Raw genomic sequence first — 21,206 nt, 5'->3', positions numbered from 1 at the left:
ACTATCACGTCTCCACATCTTAAATAAGAGGTAAATATTGCAGTCTATCGTTATTCAAAAACGTCAATTTCAAACACGATATCAATATATTTGTCCACGTTAATGAGAGGCTCGCGAACATTAAATGACGTTAACCTCTGTTAGCCTATCAATGCACAGGGCCTGACTAGCCTTTGGTAACACACTAAACGAATTATCTCTCATTTTTGGCACTTTTTCTGTTTGTGTAGATGGGAAGACATACTGAGAATCCAAATCGCCAACATTTGAAATAATAATTGTTTTGAATTATTTCTTGTCTTATTTAATGAAGGTTGTAATAGAATTAGCCTACATTTGGCTTAAGCTGGATGAGACAGAGACAATTTTATAGCCATTTGTTAAACAGCTGGCAGGGAACGTAATTAACCGTTCCGGGAACTAAATTTTTTTGTTCTAACCGGTTCGGGAACGTCTATTTAATGGTGGAACCCAAAACCGGAAACGTTAAAATTCTGTTTCTGTTCGGAACGAACCAATAGGAAAAAAATTCTGGTTCAAAGCCCTGGTTTTAAAGATATGGCCCGGAACTAAAAACGTGACCGGACAGCCGGAACCTGTTTCTACTATATATCCCCCGCCTAACTTCATTTGGGTGGGGAATAAAAAACAAATTTAAGTAAGCTTTAACATACGACAGGCAAGAATTATTGTGTCATAGAAAATAATGCAGATTACATGACAATTACAATTACACCAGTTTACAAGAGGAAGGGAGGATGGGAATGCATGTCTTCAGATAAGCAGATGCCTTTTTTTCCGCCCCCTTTAAAATCTTCAAAACAAATTTCGAGTAGTTCTGATCCACTAGCATGGTTCAGTCGCTTCAGTCGCAGTGAGAAAGTGATCTGACTCGGATTCAACTCAAATGCATGAAATGAACCAAATGTGTATTACAAGCAGCATTTTTTTTTTTTTCAACACGAGCTGCTACACCGAGCCAAAAGACAGACCTCGACGACTCCGGAAATGTGATCCGTTATGAATATTTGGAAAAATGGACAAAAAGAGAAAACTAGTTAATAGTATTTATTTAACACCAGCTCCACGTTCTCTGTGCTTGGATGAGGTTTTATTTAGCGTTCATGTTACCATAATGCATTTCTGACCAATCAATAAAATAGTTTTAGGAGTTGTTTTCAGCTCTATATATTTTTTTATTTATTTATCTCATGTTTTACCAGGAAGGTCCCATTGAGATACAATATCTCGTCTTCCAGGGAGTCCTGGCCAAGATAGCGACTTAAAAGTTTCATACAAGAAATACAGACTAACAAACCAAAACACCAGGACAAAATAGTCAATCACACACAGAACACAGAGCAAAAAAGAAATGAAACATAAGTAGTATAAAATGAAGAAGCAGTAGGCTTGATTAAAAACAATGGCACTCTTCTGTAAGTACGGACTTTAAACAATTTTAAAAAAAATGCAATAGAAGGTATTGTCACAAGATTTAGACTACGTTCAGACTGCACCCTGAAACGACCCATATCCGATTTTTTTGCCCATATGCGACCTGTATCCGATTTGTTATTGACAATCTGAACGACACAGATCCGATTTTTTCACATGCGACCCAGGCCGCTTGGATATGTGGTCCTAAATCCGATGCATATCCGATATCTTCACATGCGACTGCAGTCTGACCGGACAGGTCGCATTCATGCGACCTACACGTCATCAACAAGAGACAAACGTCACTATTCTGCATTGGCTAATCCCGCCTCTTTGGTGGAAAACAACAACATTTGTACAGTTTTCAGAATTTAAATAGACTTATATAGAATTGATCAAGCTAATGGTGGATTTGTTAGGGACCTGGATGTTAAATCATCCTGTATTACAAGATAAGATTGTTCTGGAAATTTCCAGTAATTTGACACCTTCGGTCTCATTAGTCTGCTGCCCACATTAATCAGATTATTGTGTGAGTTCCGCCGCCGCCACAAAAACCACATCGCCAGGTCTCGCCTCATCTCCATGCTTTACTTGCAAACTTGAAGAGTGCGCTTTTTTTTTTTGTTTACGCATTACGTAGATGTGCTTATTACGTGTCAATTTGCGCATGCGGGACACTTTTGGGTCGTTTTCCGTTCATATTGGAGATCGCATACAAGTCTCATATAATTGGTAATGTGAACGGCCTAACAAAAAAATCGGATTTCACAACAAATCGGATATGGGTCGTTTCAGTCTGAACGTAGTGTTAGTGTATTTGGTAGCTCATTCCAAGCACACGGTGCATATGCACAGAAGGCTGTTTTACCAAGTTCTGTTCGTGACATTGGAATTTGAAAAAGTATTTTCTCTGATGCACGAGTGCTATAAGTGCAAGTACGCCATACAAGCAGACTAGATATATAGAACGGCAACTTACCTAAGATAGCTTTTGCAACAAATATTAAAATATGACTTTTCCTTCTTATAGACAGAGATGTCCACTGAACCATATGATAAAGGTTACAGTGATGCGTCCTTGCGTTTGCCCCCGTTATAAAGTGCAGGGCAGAATGGTACACCACATCCAACTTTTTCAGAAGGGATGTGCCAGCATGCATATATATTGAATGAATGAATTTATTTTATTTCGAACATGTATAAAAAAAAGTAACTATTTGTACATACAAAAGAAAGAAAACAGGAAAGTGACAAAAAAAGTTAATAAATAAAATACATAAAGAGCTAAGACATTACAATACACCGCACATTGCTCGAAAAGGAGTGGGAAGAAGTACAGTACTGTTTTAATTTCCCACCCCTTTTTAACTACCCTGAAATCCAAACTTCATTAATACTCCTATAAAAATATATACCATATATACACTTCATGAATATCTATATAAATATATAATTACAAAAATATATATTACATACCATATATACACTTCATGAATATCTATATAAATATATAATTACAAAAATAAATATATACTACATACCTATCCCTGTAAATATGAAGATATAAACTATCCCCATAAATAAATATATACCATATACTAAGTTAGTTCTAATATAACAATCAACCCTATTCTATTTATCCCTCGTCATCCTCCGTTAACATACTTCCTCTTCTATATACTTGTTTAAAAATATTTTTTGTACCTTTTTTTAAACAGATTTATATTTGCACTTTGTTTTATTTCTGTCTCCAGTCTGTTCCATAAAGTCACCCCACAGCTCGATACGCACATGCTTTTCATATTTGTTCGAACCTTTGGTTTTTTAAAATTGAGGTCTCCCCTTAGATTATATCCCCCCTCTCTCTCACTAAACATTCCTTGTATATTTTTTGGCAATAGATTATTTCTCGCTTTGTACATTATTTGTGCTGTTCTGAATTTGACCAGATCCATAAATTTCAACATGTGATTTTATGAATAGTGAGTTTGTGTGATCTCTGTATCGTGTTTTGTTAATTGTCCTTATTGCTCTTTTCTGTATTGTACATATCAGCTGCAGAGTGGTTTTGTAGGTGTTTCCCCAGACAGATATTATATCACCATAGTCTATAACTGCCATAAAAGTACTTTGAACTAGTTTCTTTCTGGCAGCAAAAGGAAAACATTTTTTCAAACGAAAATAAAAACCTAACTTTGGCCTTAGCTTTTTTAACAGACTATGTGGGTGCCAAAGGACAGTTTATCATCAAGCCATATACCTAGGTATTTGTAACAGGTAACCCTCTCTAGATGACTGCCATCTAGTGTTGAAACAACATCATTTAAATTAGTTAATCGAGAGCGTGTTAAAACCATACATTTAGTCTTTTTGGCATTCAAAACCAATTTCAACCTAAGAAGGGAGACCTGCAGAGTGTTAAAAGAAGACTGTAAAGAATCTACTGCCCTTTGAACAGATGATGCTGTGGTGTAGATAATTGTATCATCTGCATAGAGGTGAACTTTAGCCGGTTCTAAACCTACACCGAGATTATTAATAAAAAAAATAGAAAAACAAAATGGGCCCCAAAATGGATCCTTGAGGAACACCCATCTTCACCTGTAGATATTTAGAATTATAATTTTCGACCGACACACACTGAGTTCTCCCAGTTAAATAATTAGTGAACCAGTTCAATACACCATCACTGCAACCTATACATTTCAGGCTCTGTAGAAGAAGCCCATGGTCTACAGAGTCAAAAGCTTTGGTTAAGTCAACAAAAAGGGCTGCACATGATTTTTTGTTATCCAAGGCAGTGATGATATCATTTGTAACAGATGTAACTGCAGTTATTGTGCTGTGGCCTTGTCTAAAACCTGATTGTGAGGAACTTAAAATGTTATTTTCTGTTAAAAAAAAACACTTCAGTTGTTCATTTACAAGAGATTCAAAAACTTTAGCTGTGACAGACAGCCTCGAAATGGGACGGTAGTTATCTAAAATAGAGGGATCGCCACCTTTTAAAGGTCCCATGGCATGAAATTGTCACTTTCTGAGGTTTTTTAACGTCAAAATGAGTTCCTCTGACCTTCTTAAGTCACCCCAGTGGCTAGAAATTTCATAATGTGTAAACCAAACTATGCCCAACATTTGAGAATGGCGCGTCAAAACGGCGCGTTGATAAACTCTTCCCTTGCCTACGTCAGCAAGGGAGATGATCCCCACGCCCCCCCCCCCCCGGATTCCCACCCACTGTATGGATTGCCCACCCAGCTCAAAAGTTGCCACCAAACATGGAAGTTGTGCTGTACATGGATGTGACAACACAGAAAGGAGTCTGTTTTTACTGCCGACGGGAGAGCCCCTGAAGACGCAGTGGCTTAATTTTATTTACTCCAATAATACGCCGTCGAGTCTACCTAAGACGGTGTATGTTTGTCAGAAGCATTTTCCTGATGAATGTTTCCACAACTTGGGACAGTACAGGGCAGGTTTTGCACATCAACTGTCACTGAAGCCTGGGTCCGTACCAAGCATCCCTGCCGCATCAGCAACAAACACCGAACAAGTAAGTGTATAACTGTTAAGTCGTTTTGCCGTGTTTTAAAATCGGTGCCACGTTAGCCTTGCAATGGCTACATTAGCTGTGCAGCTAACCGCTTCCTGCAGTTAGCCAGGTACTCTGCGCTACAAAACCAAAAAGCATGCAGCATGCTCTGTTATAATAGCCAATCAAAGCAGTTTTTACAAAGACACCCACATTCTTTTTTTTTAAGTCACTCGTTCATTTTATTTGTTTGTTTGTTCAGTAAAAACCCAAACATCTGTTGAATTTATTTTATTTCCTCGCGTCGCACCTTAATGACGTCAGCGCGCGGTATTTTTCCCTTCGTGGTTTGTTCCTTCTGTCTCATAGTAAGACACCCACATCCGCTTGTTCTGACCCACTGGAGGTAGCGTCACAGTGCTGTTAGCCAATCAGAGGTAACACGTTTACATGTCATGAATATTAATGATAAGACCCGCCCCCACCCTCTACCCTTCCCCGCCTCCTGCTTCTCATTAGCAAAACGACGCACTGGGAAAAGCGCTGAAATGGGGCTTTCTCCCAGGAGGCTATATCTACGTGCCGAGGGTTCATTTCGAGAAAGGCTGCGGATATAACATCCGGAAACCTCCACGAGCCCGTTTAAAGCATCAACAAACCACCATGCCATGGGACCTTTAACAGTGGAAGGACCAGTGCTGTCTTCCATGAGCTAGGTATAGTCCCACTGCTAAGACTAAGATTAAAAATTATATATATTATATATTTTTTGATTTAGGACACAACAAAGGACTAGCTTGGTGTGGAAGCACCCTTAAACTGCCTCAAGCTATAAGACTCACCACATAGTCACAGAAGAGAATAAGCGCTCCTCGGCGAACAATCTCTCTGTTACACATGGCCTGCTTTCCCTCAGGCCTCTGCTCCTCATCCTCTCCAGACAAGTGAGGGCTCAGCAACTTCGTGCTGGATAAACTGTGCCTCCTAGAGACAAAAAAAAAAAAAAAAAATTGTATATATATGGGTAATGCAAGAATAATGTGGTCTTGACATGATTACACAGATAGGGTTTGCTCAATTTTTGCATCATCACATGGATCTTAACATTAGAAGAACCTAGAGCCAAATTAATCTGAATTATTATTAATCTGAATTTAAATAAACTGTATTTGAAAGACCAGCATACTTGGGGGTTTGGTGCACTTCGGACCACCAGGTGTAGTTAGTGTAGTTGATGATGAGGAGCACCTGGCACCAGAGCAGCACCAGTGAGGGGTGCGTGGTGATGAGCTGCACCACCAGGCCATTAAGCCCTTCCAGTGTGTAGAAATTCCCCCCCTCAGCCCCCTCCACCTTCAGCAGCCGGCTGCCTGCAGCCGTGATGCGCCGGAACATTCCTGAACACAACACGTAGGATGATGCAAGCGATGATTATGGGACAAATACTGCAATAGCACAGCAAATCAAAGATGAATAAAGAAATCGAAAAACGCGGATGACACACGAGCTCGTTATATACCTGATTTGAAGATGTGGATGAGACACATAAGGAGCGTGCCCAACTGCTGGCAGTAGAAAGTGTGTTGCTGTTCAGACATATCCACCTTCACCTGCTTACTGGAGATTTCATCCAACAGTACACCTACCAACTGCAGAAGGTATCTGACACAGAGAGAGAGATGAAGAAAAATGAGAGGAGGAGTTTTTCCAAACAGGCTCCAAAAATGTTTCCTTAGAAACAGAGTCTCACCTGGCGAATGTTTCTTCAGGCAGGAAGCGCTGTGGATCTCCATTGGTCTCTGCATCATCAGCAGCAGCAGGCGGGGCAGTTGGAGAAGAAGAATCGTTGTTGTGGAGACGGCAGATGGCAGCACAGGACAGAAGGTAAGGAGACAGAGACAGCTCCTGAATGCGACACAGAATGATGTCCTCTGTTGACTGCGAGATCAACACACGTAAGATGGCCAGGATCCCAGATACCCACAACTGCACTGTGCCAACGGACATCTGCAGCAAGAACAAAAGAGCATCGTGAATACAGACAACACTCAAGCAAGAAATGCCGAAAAGTAACATCATGAACTCAGGCATGACATACTGTACGATTAGACATAACATAATAAATATGGCAAACGATAGATATTTGATGCCTGACAAATAGCTTAATTTGGGACAAATTATATAAACGATGTACAACCCCGATTCCAAAAAAGTTGGGACAAAGTACAAATTGTAAATAAAAACGGAATGCGATGATGTGGAAGTTTCAAAATTCCATATTTTATTCAGAATAGAACATAGATGACATATCAAATGTTTAAACTGAGAAAATGTATCATTTAAAGAGAAAAATTAGGTGATTTTAAATTTCATGACAACACCACATCTCAAAAAAGTTGGGACAAGGCCATGTTTACCACTGTGAGACATCCCCTTTTCTCTTTACAACAGTCTGTAAACGTCTGGGGACTGAGGAGACAAGTTGCTCAAGTTTAGGGATAGGAATGTTAACCCATTCTTGTCTAATGTAGGATTCTAGTTGCTTAACTGTCTTACGTCTTTTTTGTCGTATCTTCCGTTTTATGATGCGCCAAATGTTTTCTATGGGTGAAAGATCTGGACTGCAGGCTGGCCAGTTCAGTACCCGGACCCTTCTTCTACGCAGCCATGATGCTGTAATTGATGCAGTATGTGGTTTGGCATTGTCATGTTGGAAAATGCAAGGTCTTCCCTGAAAGAGACGTCGTCTGGATGGGAGCATATGTTGCTCTAGAACCTGGATATACCTTTCAGCATTGATGGTGTCTTTCCAGATGTGTAAGCTGCCCATGCCACACGCACTAATGCAACCCCATACCATCAGAGATGCAGGCTTCTGAACTGAGTGCTGATAACAACTTGGGTCGTCCTTCTCCTCTTTAGTCCGAATGACACGGCGTCCCTGATTTCCATAAAGAACTTCAAATTTTGATTCGTCTGACCACAGAACAGTTTTCCACTTTGCCAGTCCATTTTAAATGAGCCTTGGCCCAGAGAAGACGTCTGCGCTTCTGGATCATGTTTAGATACGGCTTCTTCTTTGAACTATAGAGTTTTAGCTGGCAACGGCGGATGGCACGGTGAATTGTGTTCACAGATAATGTTCTCTGGAAATATTCCTGAGCCCATTTTGTGATTTCCAATACAGAAGCATGCCTGTATGTGATGCAGTGCCGTCTAAGGGCCCGAAGATCACAGGCACCCAGTGTGGTTTTCCGGCCTTGACCCTTACACACAGAGATTCTTCCAGATTCTCTGAATCTTTTGATGATATTATGCACTGTAGATGATGATATGTTCAAACTCTTTGCAATTTTACACTGTCGAACTCCTTTCTGATATTGCTCCACTATTTGTCGGCGCAGAATTAGGGGGGATTGGTGATCCTCTCCCCATCTTTACTTCTGAGAGCCGCTGCCATTCCAAGATGCTCTTTTTATACCCAGTCATGTTAATGACCTATTGCCAATTGACCTAATGAGTTGCAATTTGGTCCTCCAGCTGTTCCTTTTTTGTACCTTTAACTTTTCCAGCCTCTTATTGCCCCTGTCCCAACTTTGAGATGTGTTGCTGTCATGAAATTTCAAATGAGCCAATATTTGGCATGAAATTTCAAAATGTCTCACTTTCGACATTTGATATGTTGTCTATGTTCTATTGTGAATACAATATCAGTTTTTGAGATTTGTAAATTATTGCATTCCGTTTTTATTAACAATTTGTACTTTGTCCCAACTTTTTTGGAATCGGGGTTGTAATTAGTATAAAAGATGTAAAGCAGATGATTAGCAAAGCAGCAGATGCAAAGATGGAAACAATATAAATGCTACAGGTGATTTTTGAAAATCGGGTGAATCCGGATTCATCTAGGTGATTCTAGATTTACCTAGGTGAATTAGGGTGACGTTCTTAAAAGGGATTTTTTTGGTGGGTGGGGTGGGACTCATTAAAACAAGAGTGCTCTGAGAGCACAATATCCTCCGCTGGCAACTATATTTATGCTACAAGTGCTTAATACACCCTTTTTCAATACTTTTTTCCAAAGTACCCAATCATAAAATTGTCAAAAGTACAAGTTTGGTAATCAAGGGCCATAACTCTGGTGAAATGTGACCGAACTGAATGAAATTGTAATACGTGCATTACCGACATGTAGCAAAGCCTTCTGCAAAGTTTCAGAAAATTCCTGCAAAAACTGTCAGAGGACTTGATTTCAGAAGACGAGCACACTTTCATGAAACTGTCAAAGTACAAGTTTGGTAACCAAGGGCCCTAACTCTGAAAAAATTTGACTGAACTGAACTAAATTGAATACGCGTATTACCGACATATAACAAAATCTTTTGCTAAGTTTCGTGAAATTCCTCCAAGAATTGTGAGAGGAGTTCATTTCAGAAGACAAGCACACCCTCATGAAATTGTCAGAGTACAAGTTTGGTAATCAAGGGCTGTAACTCTGGTGGTGTAGTGGTTAGCACTGTCGCTTCACAGCAAGAAGGCTCTGGGGGCTTTCTGTGTGGAGTTTGCATGTTCTTCCGGGTGTGCCGGTTTCCCCCACAATTCAAAGACATAACATGGGGCGGCCTTGGGCTGAAGTGCCCTTGAGCAAGGTATCTAACCCCTGACTGCTCCCCGGGCGCTGTAGTATGGCTGCCCACTGCTCTGGGTGTGCATGTGTGTGTGTGGGCGCGCGTGTTCACTGCTTCAGATGGGTTAAATGCAGAGGATGAATTTCACTGTGCTTGAGTGTGCATGTGACAAATAAAGGCTTCTTCTTCTTCAAAATAGGACTGAATTGAATGAAATTGCAAAAATGCGTATTACCGACATATAACAAAGAATCCTGTCAAGTTTCGTGAAATTCCTCCAAAAATTTAGCCTAGTAAACTAGACCCACCCACCTAGCGGCCAAAAATATTTTTGCCTACGAGTGGGTCTAGCCTCGCACCATATAAACAAAACACCCCAGGCATCAAATCGTGCCCGCCAATCACAACGCAAGGTTTTTGTTTGGATTCTTTGGGCGGGCTTTTGCAGGAGTGACGACAAGACTGCGCGACGCTGGAGAAAGCACAACAGGAAAGATGGCTACGGCTATTGAACAGTGCTCGTTTGACTCCGCTTTGGAATTAGTTTTAGAAGAATTATGGCCCTTTTCCGCTACCCTTTTTCAGCTCACTTCAGCTCGCTTCAGCCCGACACGGCTCGCGTTTCGACTACCAAAGAACAGCATGACTCGGCTCGCTTCAGCCCTGCTTAGCCCCTAAAACTCGCACCGTTTTGGAGTGGGGCTGAAGCGAGCCAAACCGAGCCGAGTGAGGCTGGGGGCGTGAGCAGACACTCCCCTGTGCACTGATTGGTGAGGAGGAGTGTCCTCACATGCCCACACACGCCCCGCGAGCACGTTGGGATCTGTAAACACCGCAAACCCGGAAGAAGGAGAATTACGAATTACGAGAATTTCTGAAGCCTTATGCGCCTCGCCTCATCTATGCGCTCTTGCCAGTATCTGTTGGCGTTGTCGGTGACAACAAGCCACAGCACCAAGACCAGCAACACTAACGACTCCATGTCCTCCATGTTTATTGTTTACTATTCGGGTCGTGAGACTACCGCTTAAAAGCTCACTGATGTCACTGTTTGCGCTGCTTAACGACATCACGTGACGTCCACCCACTTTCGCTAACTCCACCTAATGTGTCCACCCACTTCCAGCCAGCACGGTTCAGCGCAGTTGTAGTCGAAATGCAACTCCAACAGCCCCACTCAGCACGGCACGGCTCAGCCCAACTCAGCCGCGTTTGTAGTGGAAAAGCGGCATTAGACTTGGAGTTTTCGTTGAAACATGAGCAGGAAGAGGCTCTCCGCTCATTCCTTTTCAAGAAGGACGTTTTCGCTGTTTTGCCGACCGGCTATGGCAAAAGTCTGATCTACCAGCTGGCTCCGCTCGTAGCCAAAAGGATGGGGCTAGTTTGTGCAGGACGAAGAATTAATAAACAGCTTTGAAACATTACTTTTTGATTGTTTCTTATTTTCCCGTTATTTTAAATTTAAGGGAAATTATTTCACCAAACACCACTAAAAAAAAAACTCTCAAAAACAGTTTAAGCAAACCCTTGAAAAACACTTGGAAAAAAAATGAGTATGTTAAGTATGTGGTACAGACTCCAAACTTGCGGTCATTATCTCCAAACTTCTTAATATCTAGAACCTGTTTATTAATTAATACGCATTTTGAAAAATTATTTATTTCAAGGCCTCCCCCACTGCTTTCTGTCGCTCTGACTATGTCACAGTCACTGTTGCGCTGATTGGTCAGAGCGTTGGCCTATACGCACAGAGACAGTTTGAAAGACAGCGGTTTGTTCCTCCCACACCCTTCGGAAATGTCTACGGCCGAGACCAGACTAAATATTCACATTTAGTCTGGCTTGCCAGGCTACCAAAAATTGTGAGAGGAGTTGATTTCAGAAGGCGAGTTCCCTTCCCAGGACAGACGGACGGACAGACATCGCCATGACATAATCCCCATTCGGGCCTTTCAGCCAGTGCGGGATAAAAAGGGGCTTGGATTTTTTAGGGGTTTCATAAAAGAATGAGAACACTTCGACAACCACTCTCTATTCACCTCTCCCTCTCATTTCTCACTCACGCCATCCCCTTTATATCTTCTATCCTCTTATTAGACAAGAAACTAAACATTCCACTAGATTACCCAACCCTAACCCAAAATCACGTAGGTAAATCTAGAATCACCTGATTTCAAAAATCACCTCTAACACAAACAATAGAGCTGAAGCTATGGAATTTCATCTGCACCTCAATCAAATTATCAAATCAGTAACACAAGAAAATGTGTAGCATTAACAATAATTGTGTATTCTAATCTCGCACACACACAATATCTGGTGATTTACTTATTGAGGAAAATGATCCATTATATATATCTGTGAGTGGCAAAAGTATGTGAACCTTTACTGCTTTCAGACCCCCTTGTGCAGCAATAACTAAACGATTCCGGGAACTGTTAATCGGTCCTGCACATCGACTTGGGGGGACTTTTATGCTGTGTTCACACTTATACCGGTACGAAAGTGGTATAACTGTATTGATACAAAGTATACCGGTACAGTTTAGTGCATCTGTCCACACTAGCGGGAAATGTTTGTGGTTTTCTTTCACGGTAGTTGAAATGCGCGTGCGCAAAATGTTTCCGTGGTTACCGAGTAACTTCCTTCCGAGAATATATGGCGGATGAAACAACGTGTGTGTGCTTTTTGTTGTTAATGTACAGTCTGTATTTCTGGTGGTCATTTATTCAGTCGAATCGTATAAAACACGCGAGGCAGTTGAGAAAGAAACAAATGAATCTCCGTTCTTCACTATTTTATTCAGCGAAGACATCGATTGAGGTGTGTGACTTTGCGCATGCGCGTTATATTTGCATCGATACAGAGCCGCTTCGTCTGTCCACACTACAGCGAAGCGCTACAGTACCGATACTGTACCGGTACGAAACCCATACATTTGTGGGTTTCGTACTGATACAGTTATACCGCTACAGTACCGGTATAGTTGCTAGTGTGGACAGGTGTTGCGGTACGAAAGTAGTTTCGTATCAGTACAAAATCCCTAGTGTGGACAGGGTATTAGGCCACTCACTGATATGCAATATCCCTCAATAAATAAATGACAGTATAATATTTTTGTCCAATTTGGATCTCTTTATCTGCTTTTGGGACTTTGTTTTAGGTCATATTTATATAGAAATATAGAAAATTCTAAAGGGCTCACAAATTTTCAGGCACAACTGTATGTATGTATCTACCTACCTACCGGTCTGTATACAACAAATGTCTATTTATTTATTTATCTATCTGCAACTGAATTTAAAGAAAAGTGGGTAACATAAATACAACAGTGCAGACAGTTATGATGATGAAATGTCATGGATGGCGATGGGTTCATATGGTTATTTGTAACTGAGCACTGACCATTGTAGGAGGTGTGACGAACATGCTCTTCAGCAGCATGTCCACTGGTCTCAGTGACGATGGTGCCACTGTCTCAAAAAGTGTGTTCAGCACTCCCAATGCTTCAGGAGAATCCAGGTGCATCTGTATCATACATAAACACATCCACATGCCTCTAATAAATAATTAACATACACTGTTAAACCAAGACGGCCTTTCGATTCCATAAAACCAGTGAACTTTAGTTCCCTCTGAAATTTGGTCATTGTGATGGATGTTTATTTCTGTAATATCTATTTACAATCAGGCTATTCTGTGGCTGGGAAGTTATTTAATCTCTAGTAAATAATGTGCATGAAATCGCTTGCTTCGCACAGTCAAGCAGATAGAGGAAGTCCGGTGTACGCATGTGCAGGTTTACTTTTCGGCATCGTCGTCTTCTTATCTTGGGTTTTACAGCAGCTGGCATCTAGTGTTGCATTACTGCCATCTACAGGTTTACCTTTGACCGTGCACTGACCGTTCCATCATTCTGTCACTAAACGAACAGCTGATCACACCGAGGTGCTCGCCGACCGCTGATATTTATTAGTTTGGTCCTGCATTTCCTTTCCTTTGTATAGAACATAATGTCTTATTTTTTTCACGGTCCGGCTTCCATCAAATCCTGCGCTCTGATTGGCTGGCAAGCGGGTCCATAGCCTACGATACAGACCCCGGTTACAGACCCCGGATATGGACCTCTGGCGACTTGCTCGTTCACAACAACAACAAACATAGTAGCAATTTTTGTCAACATTTATTTTCGCATTTCTCAGGAGAATAGCATTAATTTTACAGCATGGACAGCGATAACGACAGTGCTCACAGTGAAAGCGAGTTTTACTACCCTGAGGAAGAAGAAATAAAATAAAACATTTCAGGAGAAAGCTAAAAACCTCTAACTCTTGCTAACGCCGAGCAAAAACATGGCTGAATCCTGAATGACTCAGTTTTGTATAAATAGGGGACTACATAGGCAGCAAAATGTAGTTTTTTCCTGCCATAGAAGTGCACTTGTATACCGAGGAGGAAGCCATTTGCATTACAGCCGTGAATGAGGATTCAAAATGGCGCCTCAGCTCGGTTTGCCCTTTCGGGCGCTCTCGTTTTCTGTTAGAATTTGGTAAAGAAAAAAATTAAAATATTATTTACCAGCTTAAGGTCGGTCCGTATGGTGAAATACCGTGACCTCGGCCTTAAATACTGACCTCGGACCAGAGGGCCTCGGGCAGTACTTTCAAGACCTCGGTCACGGTATTTCACGATACGGACCTCCCAGCTGGTAAATAACATACATTTCTTCTCGCTTTCCATTACTGTAGTCGGTCTTCCACGTTTCATTCGTTTTCCTTTCCTGTTTCAAATTTACATCCTGCAATGCCTTGTACGAACAGGGAAAGCCCAGCACGTGATGCATGATGTAGTATCTTGGATTGCAAGAAATAACAGCGGAGAATTTAGGGCCACATGGCCCTAAATTCATTAACGGTTCTATTTTTTTTTTTAATTAAAAAAACGAATAGAATTGGAAGTCTGTGATTCGAATTCAGTAGCTTTCGGTCCACTAAACAAAAATAATTGGGTGTCGGGGAAAATTCTTTATATAACCTAAACCTGAAAAATCTGAAAGTCAGTCTACCTTTAAGCAACAACGTCTTACCTGTTGTTTACCGATCATGGGCAGGATGATGTCAGCAATCTGCCGTGACAGCCTCTTCCATTTATCTTCGTTCTCCTTATGACACTGCTGCAGGACCAGGATAAACATCTCTAACACCTACACACACACACGCAACGCTTTCAGAAAAACACAGATCAGCGTGTCGGAGCAGTGCACAGTGCAGACGCTCTCGAGTGCGGTGCTACCTGGTGATGCTGTATAAGGCGCAGCAGCATGGACACAACCACCTCTTTCTGAGTCTCCAGTTCTTTACCTGCGTCAGCTTTATTGGAGCCTCGCAGCACAAAAAGATCATGCACTATGGGCTGCAGGGCGGGGATTGCTGAGAAGCAATGCAAATAAATTTCAAAACAAAAACAACTCACAGCAACTATCTAATGCTTTTATCAAGAAAACGTTAATTACTGTATTCATTTCATCAACGATATAAGAACACACTTCGGCAAGTGGTATGTTTCAGGGAGGTATCACGCACCATGGGTGACCGCTTTTCTACCGCTCGCCATGATGCCGTCGCACAGCTGAATAATCTTTGGAATGCTGATAATCTGTTTGGAGTGATAGCGCTCATAGGACAGCAGCACCAGGAAGAAGAAAATATTGGGAATGATTGCCTCGGAATCCCTGGGACAGTGAGAAAGAAATGAAGAGCGAAATAAAGAGAAAGTAAATAACGGATGCCTTAAAAATAGTCCAGAGGATCTTGGTGTGTAAGCAGACAACCATTTTCATCAACAGGGAGCTTGTAGAGCAGGGAAATATTTCAGAGAAAAACAAAAAAAGTTAGAGATTTTTTTTATTATTTGAAGTTTGCATAGGTATAAGAAGCACATAGCACTGTTAACTGTTACTATTATAAATGTACGTGTGTATTTATTCCGTCACTACAGCTTACCTGAACTGCCCCACCTCAATGTATTCAAACTGCTTCAGCACAAAACCAATGAACACCTGAAATGCACAATGTCGCACATGTTAACTTTTTGCTGGCTAAGATTTCTCTTTTTACTGAAATTTGGGCAAAATCGACATTTAAGCATCAAAGCCTCATTGGTACAAATGGAGGATGATTTTAATTAATTGATGGTTTTGGATCTGGTAGTTATTGTTTTTTGAACAAGCCTGGATTTGATGAAACACAATTCAGTCCAAAAAAAATTCAAACTTGCGCAATTTCCTTCTTACCCCACTTACCCTTATGTTTGCTTTTTTTTTTTTTATGCTGCCCTGGAAGCTAATATTATTTAGCTAAAACCCAGCCATGAAAACATGGTCTTCAGTGCAGAAATTGCTGAAAAGCAAAACAACCCATTCATAACCTCAGGTCTTTTTTCTCTTACTGTCACTCGGAAAAACAAAGAATGATCTAAATGTTTTAGCAATACAAGACGATACAACCCTGATTCCAAAAAAGTTGTGACAAAGTACAAATTGTAAATAAAAACGGAATGCAATAACTTACAAATCTCAAAAACTGATATTGTATTCACAATAGAACATAGACAACATATCAAATGTCGAAAGTGAGACATTTTGAAATTTCATGCCAAATATTGGCTCATTTGAAATTTCATGACAGCAACACATCTCAAAAAAGTTGGGACAGGGGCAATAAGAGGCTGGAAAAGTTAAAGGTACAAAAAAGGAACAGCTGGAGGAGCAAATTGCAACTCATTAGGTCAATTGGCAATAGGTCATTAACATGACTGGGTATAAAAAGAGCATCTTGGAGTGGCAGTGGCTCTCAGAAGTAAAGATGGGAAGAGGATCACCAATCCCCCTAATTCTGCACCGACAAATAGTGGAGCAATATCAGAAAGGAGGAGTTCGACAGTGTAAAATTGCAAAGAGTTTGAACATATCATCATCTACAGTGCATATCATTATCAAAAGATTCAGAGAATCTGGAAGAATCTCTGTGCGTAAGGGTCAAGGCCGGAAAACCATACTGGGTGCCCGTGATCTTCGGGCCCTTAGACGGCACTGCATCACATACAGGCATGCTTCTGTATTGGAAATCACAAAATGGGCTCAGGAATATTTCCAGAGAACATTATCTGTGAACACAATTCACCGTGCCATCCGCCGTTGCCAGCTAAAACTCTATAGTTCAAAGAAGAAGCCGTATCTAAACATGATCCAGAAGCGCAGACGTCTTCTCTGGGCCAAGGCTCATTTAAAATGGACTGGCAAAGTGGAAAACTGTTCTGTGATCAGACGAATCAAAATGTGAAGTTCTTTATGGAAATCAGGGACGCCGTGTCATTCGGACTAAAGAGGAGAGGGACGACCCAAGTTGTTATCAGCGCTCAGTTCAGAAGCCTGCATCTCTGATGGTATGAGGTTGCATTAGTGCGTGTGTCATTCCGTCCCAGGTTTTAGCAACTACCCTCGGCTCGCACTCCAGGAGAACTGGTGCAACTGAACTTACTTTCCCTTTTCTTATAGTTTTATTTTTCTTTAATTGTTGGTACTGCACCCTCTTCCAATACGGGCTTATAGCAAACGCTCCTCAACAGATCAGAGGTCTCGTACGAGTCTTCAATAAAATGTGCAGAGCAGATGAGAGACCACTTCATAGGCGCCCAACGTGTTCGTGAACTTCTCGCAAAATGCGTCCAAATTTTTGCAGTTTGAACATTCTCGGGCCATGAATGCAACGTAAATCCACCTTGTGTCATGTTGCTGCACCCGCCAGCAACACATCTACGTGGCATGGCGATAAATTAGCTCAAAATGCAGGATCGGAGTTGCAGTCAGCTCTGTTTTTTAGTATTGCGGAAATGGTGATGAGACCGATAGACTTCCTGCTGTGACGTTACGGACGTCAAGGTCATTCACTCAGACCGCTACCTATATAAATCACTTTAATCATAAAAATTACTATATTAGATTTATTGTTAACGCTTAAAACTATTCCTGTGCCTTTCTTGAGGTCTCAAAGCATTTATAAATGAAAAGTAAGGCCATGGCTCTGCGTAAATGCTTTAAGCACATTTGGGATAAGTGGAAAATTGTGTATAACATTTTTATTAGCAGGCAGTAGTGGACCTGAGTCACTGATTTAATTCAAGGTTCTGTACCTTTACTAAGCGCCAGTATTTTTTGGTAAAGCTGTGTGACTCACCTGGTCAGAATCGAGCAGGCAGTAGTTGACTCGGAGTTGCACTAGCTGAGCGAGCAGGTCCAGCACTTGCCTCTGCAGGGCCACGGAGGTGCTGGTAGTGTACTGCTTGAGTGCTTTGATCACTAGCGGCTCAAACAGACGGATGTGATTGTGGATGGCATTCTGAAACACACAATGCAAAACGTCAGTCACGCATAAATATTTTATGGACGGAAATATACACTCACCGGCCACTAGAACAGGAACTTGGTCTTGATTCTAAGATTCCTGTTCTTGGCTGCAGGAGCAGAACCCAATGTGGTTTTCTACTCTTGCATGCTGAGATGCTTTTATGCTCACCACGACTGGAAAGAGTTGTTATCCGAGTTATTATATCCTTCCTGGCAGCTCAAATCAATTTGGCCATTTTCCTCTGACCTCTCTTATCAACAAGACGTTTCTACCCACAGAACCGTCAATCACTCCATGTTTTTTTTTCATACCATTCTGAGTAAACTCTGAAGCCTGTTGTGTGTGAAAACCCCAGGAGATCAGCAGTTTCTGAAATACTCAAACCAGTTCATCTGGCACCAGCAGCTACGCCCAGGGCTTTGAACCGGTTCAAGGAACCACAACGAAAACCGGGAACTTTTTCTATTTCACATGGAACAGAAACGAAACCAGAAACTTTATTATTTTTTATGTTCCGGAACAGAAACGCTTATTAAAAATAATGGTAACCGGTTAATACCGGTTTTTATTTCGTTCCTCAAAATTTCTGTAGCCTACAAATAAAGTCATTCTTCTCCTGCGCAAGTTTCTATGACCCGCTGAGGTTCACTTCCTGTGTGACGTTCGCTGACTGAATGGAGAGAGCGGGAAGGTGGACTACTATCACGTCTCCACATCTTAAATAAGAGGTAAATATTGCAGTCTATCGTTATTCAAAAACATCAATTTCAAACACGATATCAATATATTTGTCCACGTTAATGAGAGGCTTGCGAACATTAAATGACGTTAACCTCTGTTAGCCTATCAATGCATAGGGCCTGACTCGCCTTTGGTAACACACTAAACGAATTCTCTTTCATTTTTGGCACTTTTTCTGTTTGTGTAGATGGGAAGACATACTGAGAATCCAAATCGCCAACATTTGAAATAATTGTTTTGAATTATTTCTTGTCTTATTTAATGAAGGTTGTAATAGAATTAGCCTACATTTGGCTTAAGCTGGATGAGACAGAGACATAATTTTATAGCCATTTGTTAAACAGCTGACAGGGAACGTAATTAACCGTTCCGGGAGCGAAATTTTTTTGTTCTAACCGGTTCGGGAACGTCTATTTAATGGTGGAACCCAAAACCGGAAATGTTAAAATTCCGTTTCTGTTCGGAACGAACCAATAGGAAAAAAATTCTGGTTCAAAGCCCTGGCTACGCCACAGTGAAAAACACACTGAGATCACAATTTTTCCTATTCTGATGTTTGAAGAGAACATTAACTAAAGCTCTTGATTTGTATCTGCAGGATTTGATGCATTGTGCTGCTGTGTTGTAGTCGAGTCACTAAACCTCGAGTTCGAGTCCAGTCTCGAGTCCCCAGCGTTCAAGTCCGAGTCAAGTCTAAGTCATTAAAAAAAATTTGAGTAGAGTCCACTATTGATCCGAGTCGAGTCCAGCACTCCAACCACACCATTTGACGGCGGCTGTTTCAGCGCCATTAACATCAGCTTGTTCCTGAACATGACGTATGAACAGGTGAATGTGCTTCTCTTTGTCAGGGAGTGCGAAGTATTCTGTCAGAGATGGTTGGGAGACGGACGCAAGTGCAGAAGGTGTGTTTATTAATACGAGTGAAGAAGGTAAACAATCCAGAACGGCAGGCAAAATCGTAAAACAGTGAAACAGGCAGTAGGTCGAGTGAGGCACAAACAAGCTATCATAGACTCGGCAGAATCAAAGATGAGAAACAGGAAATCAGGGATCAGGAAACCAAACAAGGAAATAAGGCTCGTTAATGCGTCAGCAATGCAACTCAATACTTCGCAAAGTAAGTGTGGTTTCACAGATTTTATACAGGTGCACTGATTGCGCCTTAATCCTGTGCAGGCGCGAGTCGTTTACGGCGCCAAGAGTCCGCTTGGCACGCGCTGTCCGGAGCGCGCCCGAGAGTCTATCTGATGCATGCGCCAAGGCGTGCAGGTGTGACACTCTTGCACGAAATTAGTACAAAAATGAATGTAGATATAAATATCTTATGCCAAATTATTATGGTATGTTACAAAAAATAAAGAAAAAAATCCGAGTCCTCGTCTCCATTTTCCGAGTCCGAATGCAGTTAATGCACGAGTCCGAGTCATCGGTGCTCAAGTCCGAGTCGAGTCACGAGTCCTGGACTCGAGTACTACAAGCCTGTTGTGCTGCCATTAAGGGATTGGCTGATTACATAACTGCATAAAACAGCAGGTTGATGGCTGGTCCTAATAAAGTGGCCAGTGAGGGTACATTGACATTTAGCAGACTAATCCAGGAACCAAATAAACCTGGTTTATGCCTACTATGGTATTCTGCGTGGGAGTAGGGGGAGGCGGCTATCACAATGTAAAGGGTCCTCCCACCCCCAAATATTTTAAAGATGCACTTTAATTCTAATTTTTAAAAGAGCCACTGTATCTATTACAAACGTTGAGCGTGATCTAAACACGCATCATTTCTTACGAGATCATCTCAGGGACTAATTAAAATTAAGAAATCGCATTCGTTTAGAAAGACTTAACCATGAGAGGTTGAGAATAAAGATAATCTTACAGTCTGCTTTACCTTGTCTCCTCGATGACGCGTCACATTAGTGATGCTTGACCTCAGCTGATTGGACACTTTCTGCATGACATCAAACCACCTGCAGACGTGGACAAACCCCACCATCTCTTATTAAAAAGTGCCATGAAAGCATGTGAATCTTTACGTGTGTGCCTTTACTCACCCTGATGTGTCTTGCTCATGTTCAGCTTGCACCATGTTCCTTAAACTGGCATCTGCAAGAGCCTGGGTGAAGTGTGTATACGGTGCCATGAAGCAATAATGATAGAGGCCTGGTCGCAGGCTGGACGAGCCCAGACGGAGGGCCCTCCCCTGAGAGCGGCACGGGTGCGAAGAGGTCCCGTCGTACTGGGAGGCTAGGTTAGTCCCAAACAGGGTCTTAAGCAGCTGAGAGAGAAACAACAAGGCTCAGCGGAATATCACAGTGCTATTACACTACCGTTCAAAAGTTTGGGGTCACCCAGACAATTTTGTGCTTTCCATGAAAAGTCACACTTTTATTTCCCACCATAAGTTGCAAAATGAATAGAAAATATAGCCAAGACATTTTTCTGGCCATTTTGAGCATTT

At 41.5% G+C, this 21,206-nt stretch overlaps 1 protein-coding gene across 3 annotated transcripts in view; it reads right to left on the bottom strand.

Annotated features, from left to right (window-relative positions):
- htt (huntingtin) overlaps positions 1-21,206 on the bottom strand; it is a 164,278-nt gene that overhangs the window by 57,262 nt on the left and 85,810 nt on the right. For all 3 annotated transcript variants that reach the window (XM_060926394.1, XM_060926395.1, XM_060926396.1), the window contains 12 exons: positions 20,800-21,023; positions 20,637-20,715; positions 17,835-17,996; positions 15,603-15,658; positions 15,183-15,331; positions 14,893-15,029; positions 14,687-14,803; positions 13,006-13,128; positions 6,723-6,979; positions 6,492-6,634; positions 6,159-6,369; positions 5,815-5,956 (listed from right to left, as the gene is read on the bottom strand). In XM_060926394.1, the coding sequence (XP_060782377.1) occupies positions 5,815-5,956; positions 6,159-6,369; positions 6,492-6,634; positions 6,723-6,979; positions 13,006-13,128; positions 14,687-14,803; positions 14,893-15,029; positions 15,183-15,331; positions 15,603-15,658; positions 17,835-17,996; positions 20,637-20,715; positions 20,800-21,023 (1,800 nt within the window). The remainder of the gene's footprint in view (positions 1-5,814; positions 5,957-6,158; positions 6,370-6,491; positions 6,635-6,722; positions 6,980-13,005; positions 13,129-14,686; positions 14,804-14,892; positions 15,030-15,182; positions 15,332-15,602; positions 15,659-17,834; positions 17,997-20,636; positions 20,716-20,799; positions 21,024-21,206) is intronic.

This window comes from Neoarius graeffei, chromosome 7 (genome assembly GCF_027579695.1).
Source record: "Neoarius graeffei isolate fNeoGra1 chromosome 7, fNeoGra1.pri, whole genome shotgun sequence".
NCBI lineage: Eukaryota > Metazoa > Chordata > Actinopteri > Siluriformes > Ariidae > Neoarius > Neoarius graeffei.
This window is presented reverse-complemented; position numbering and strand designations above follow the sequence as displayed.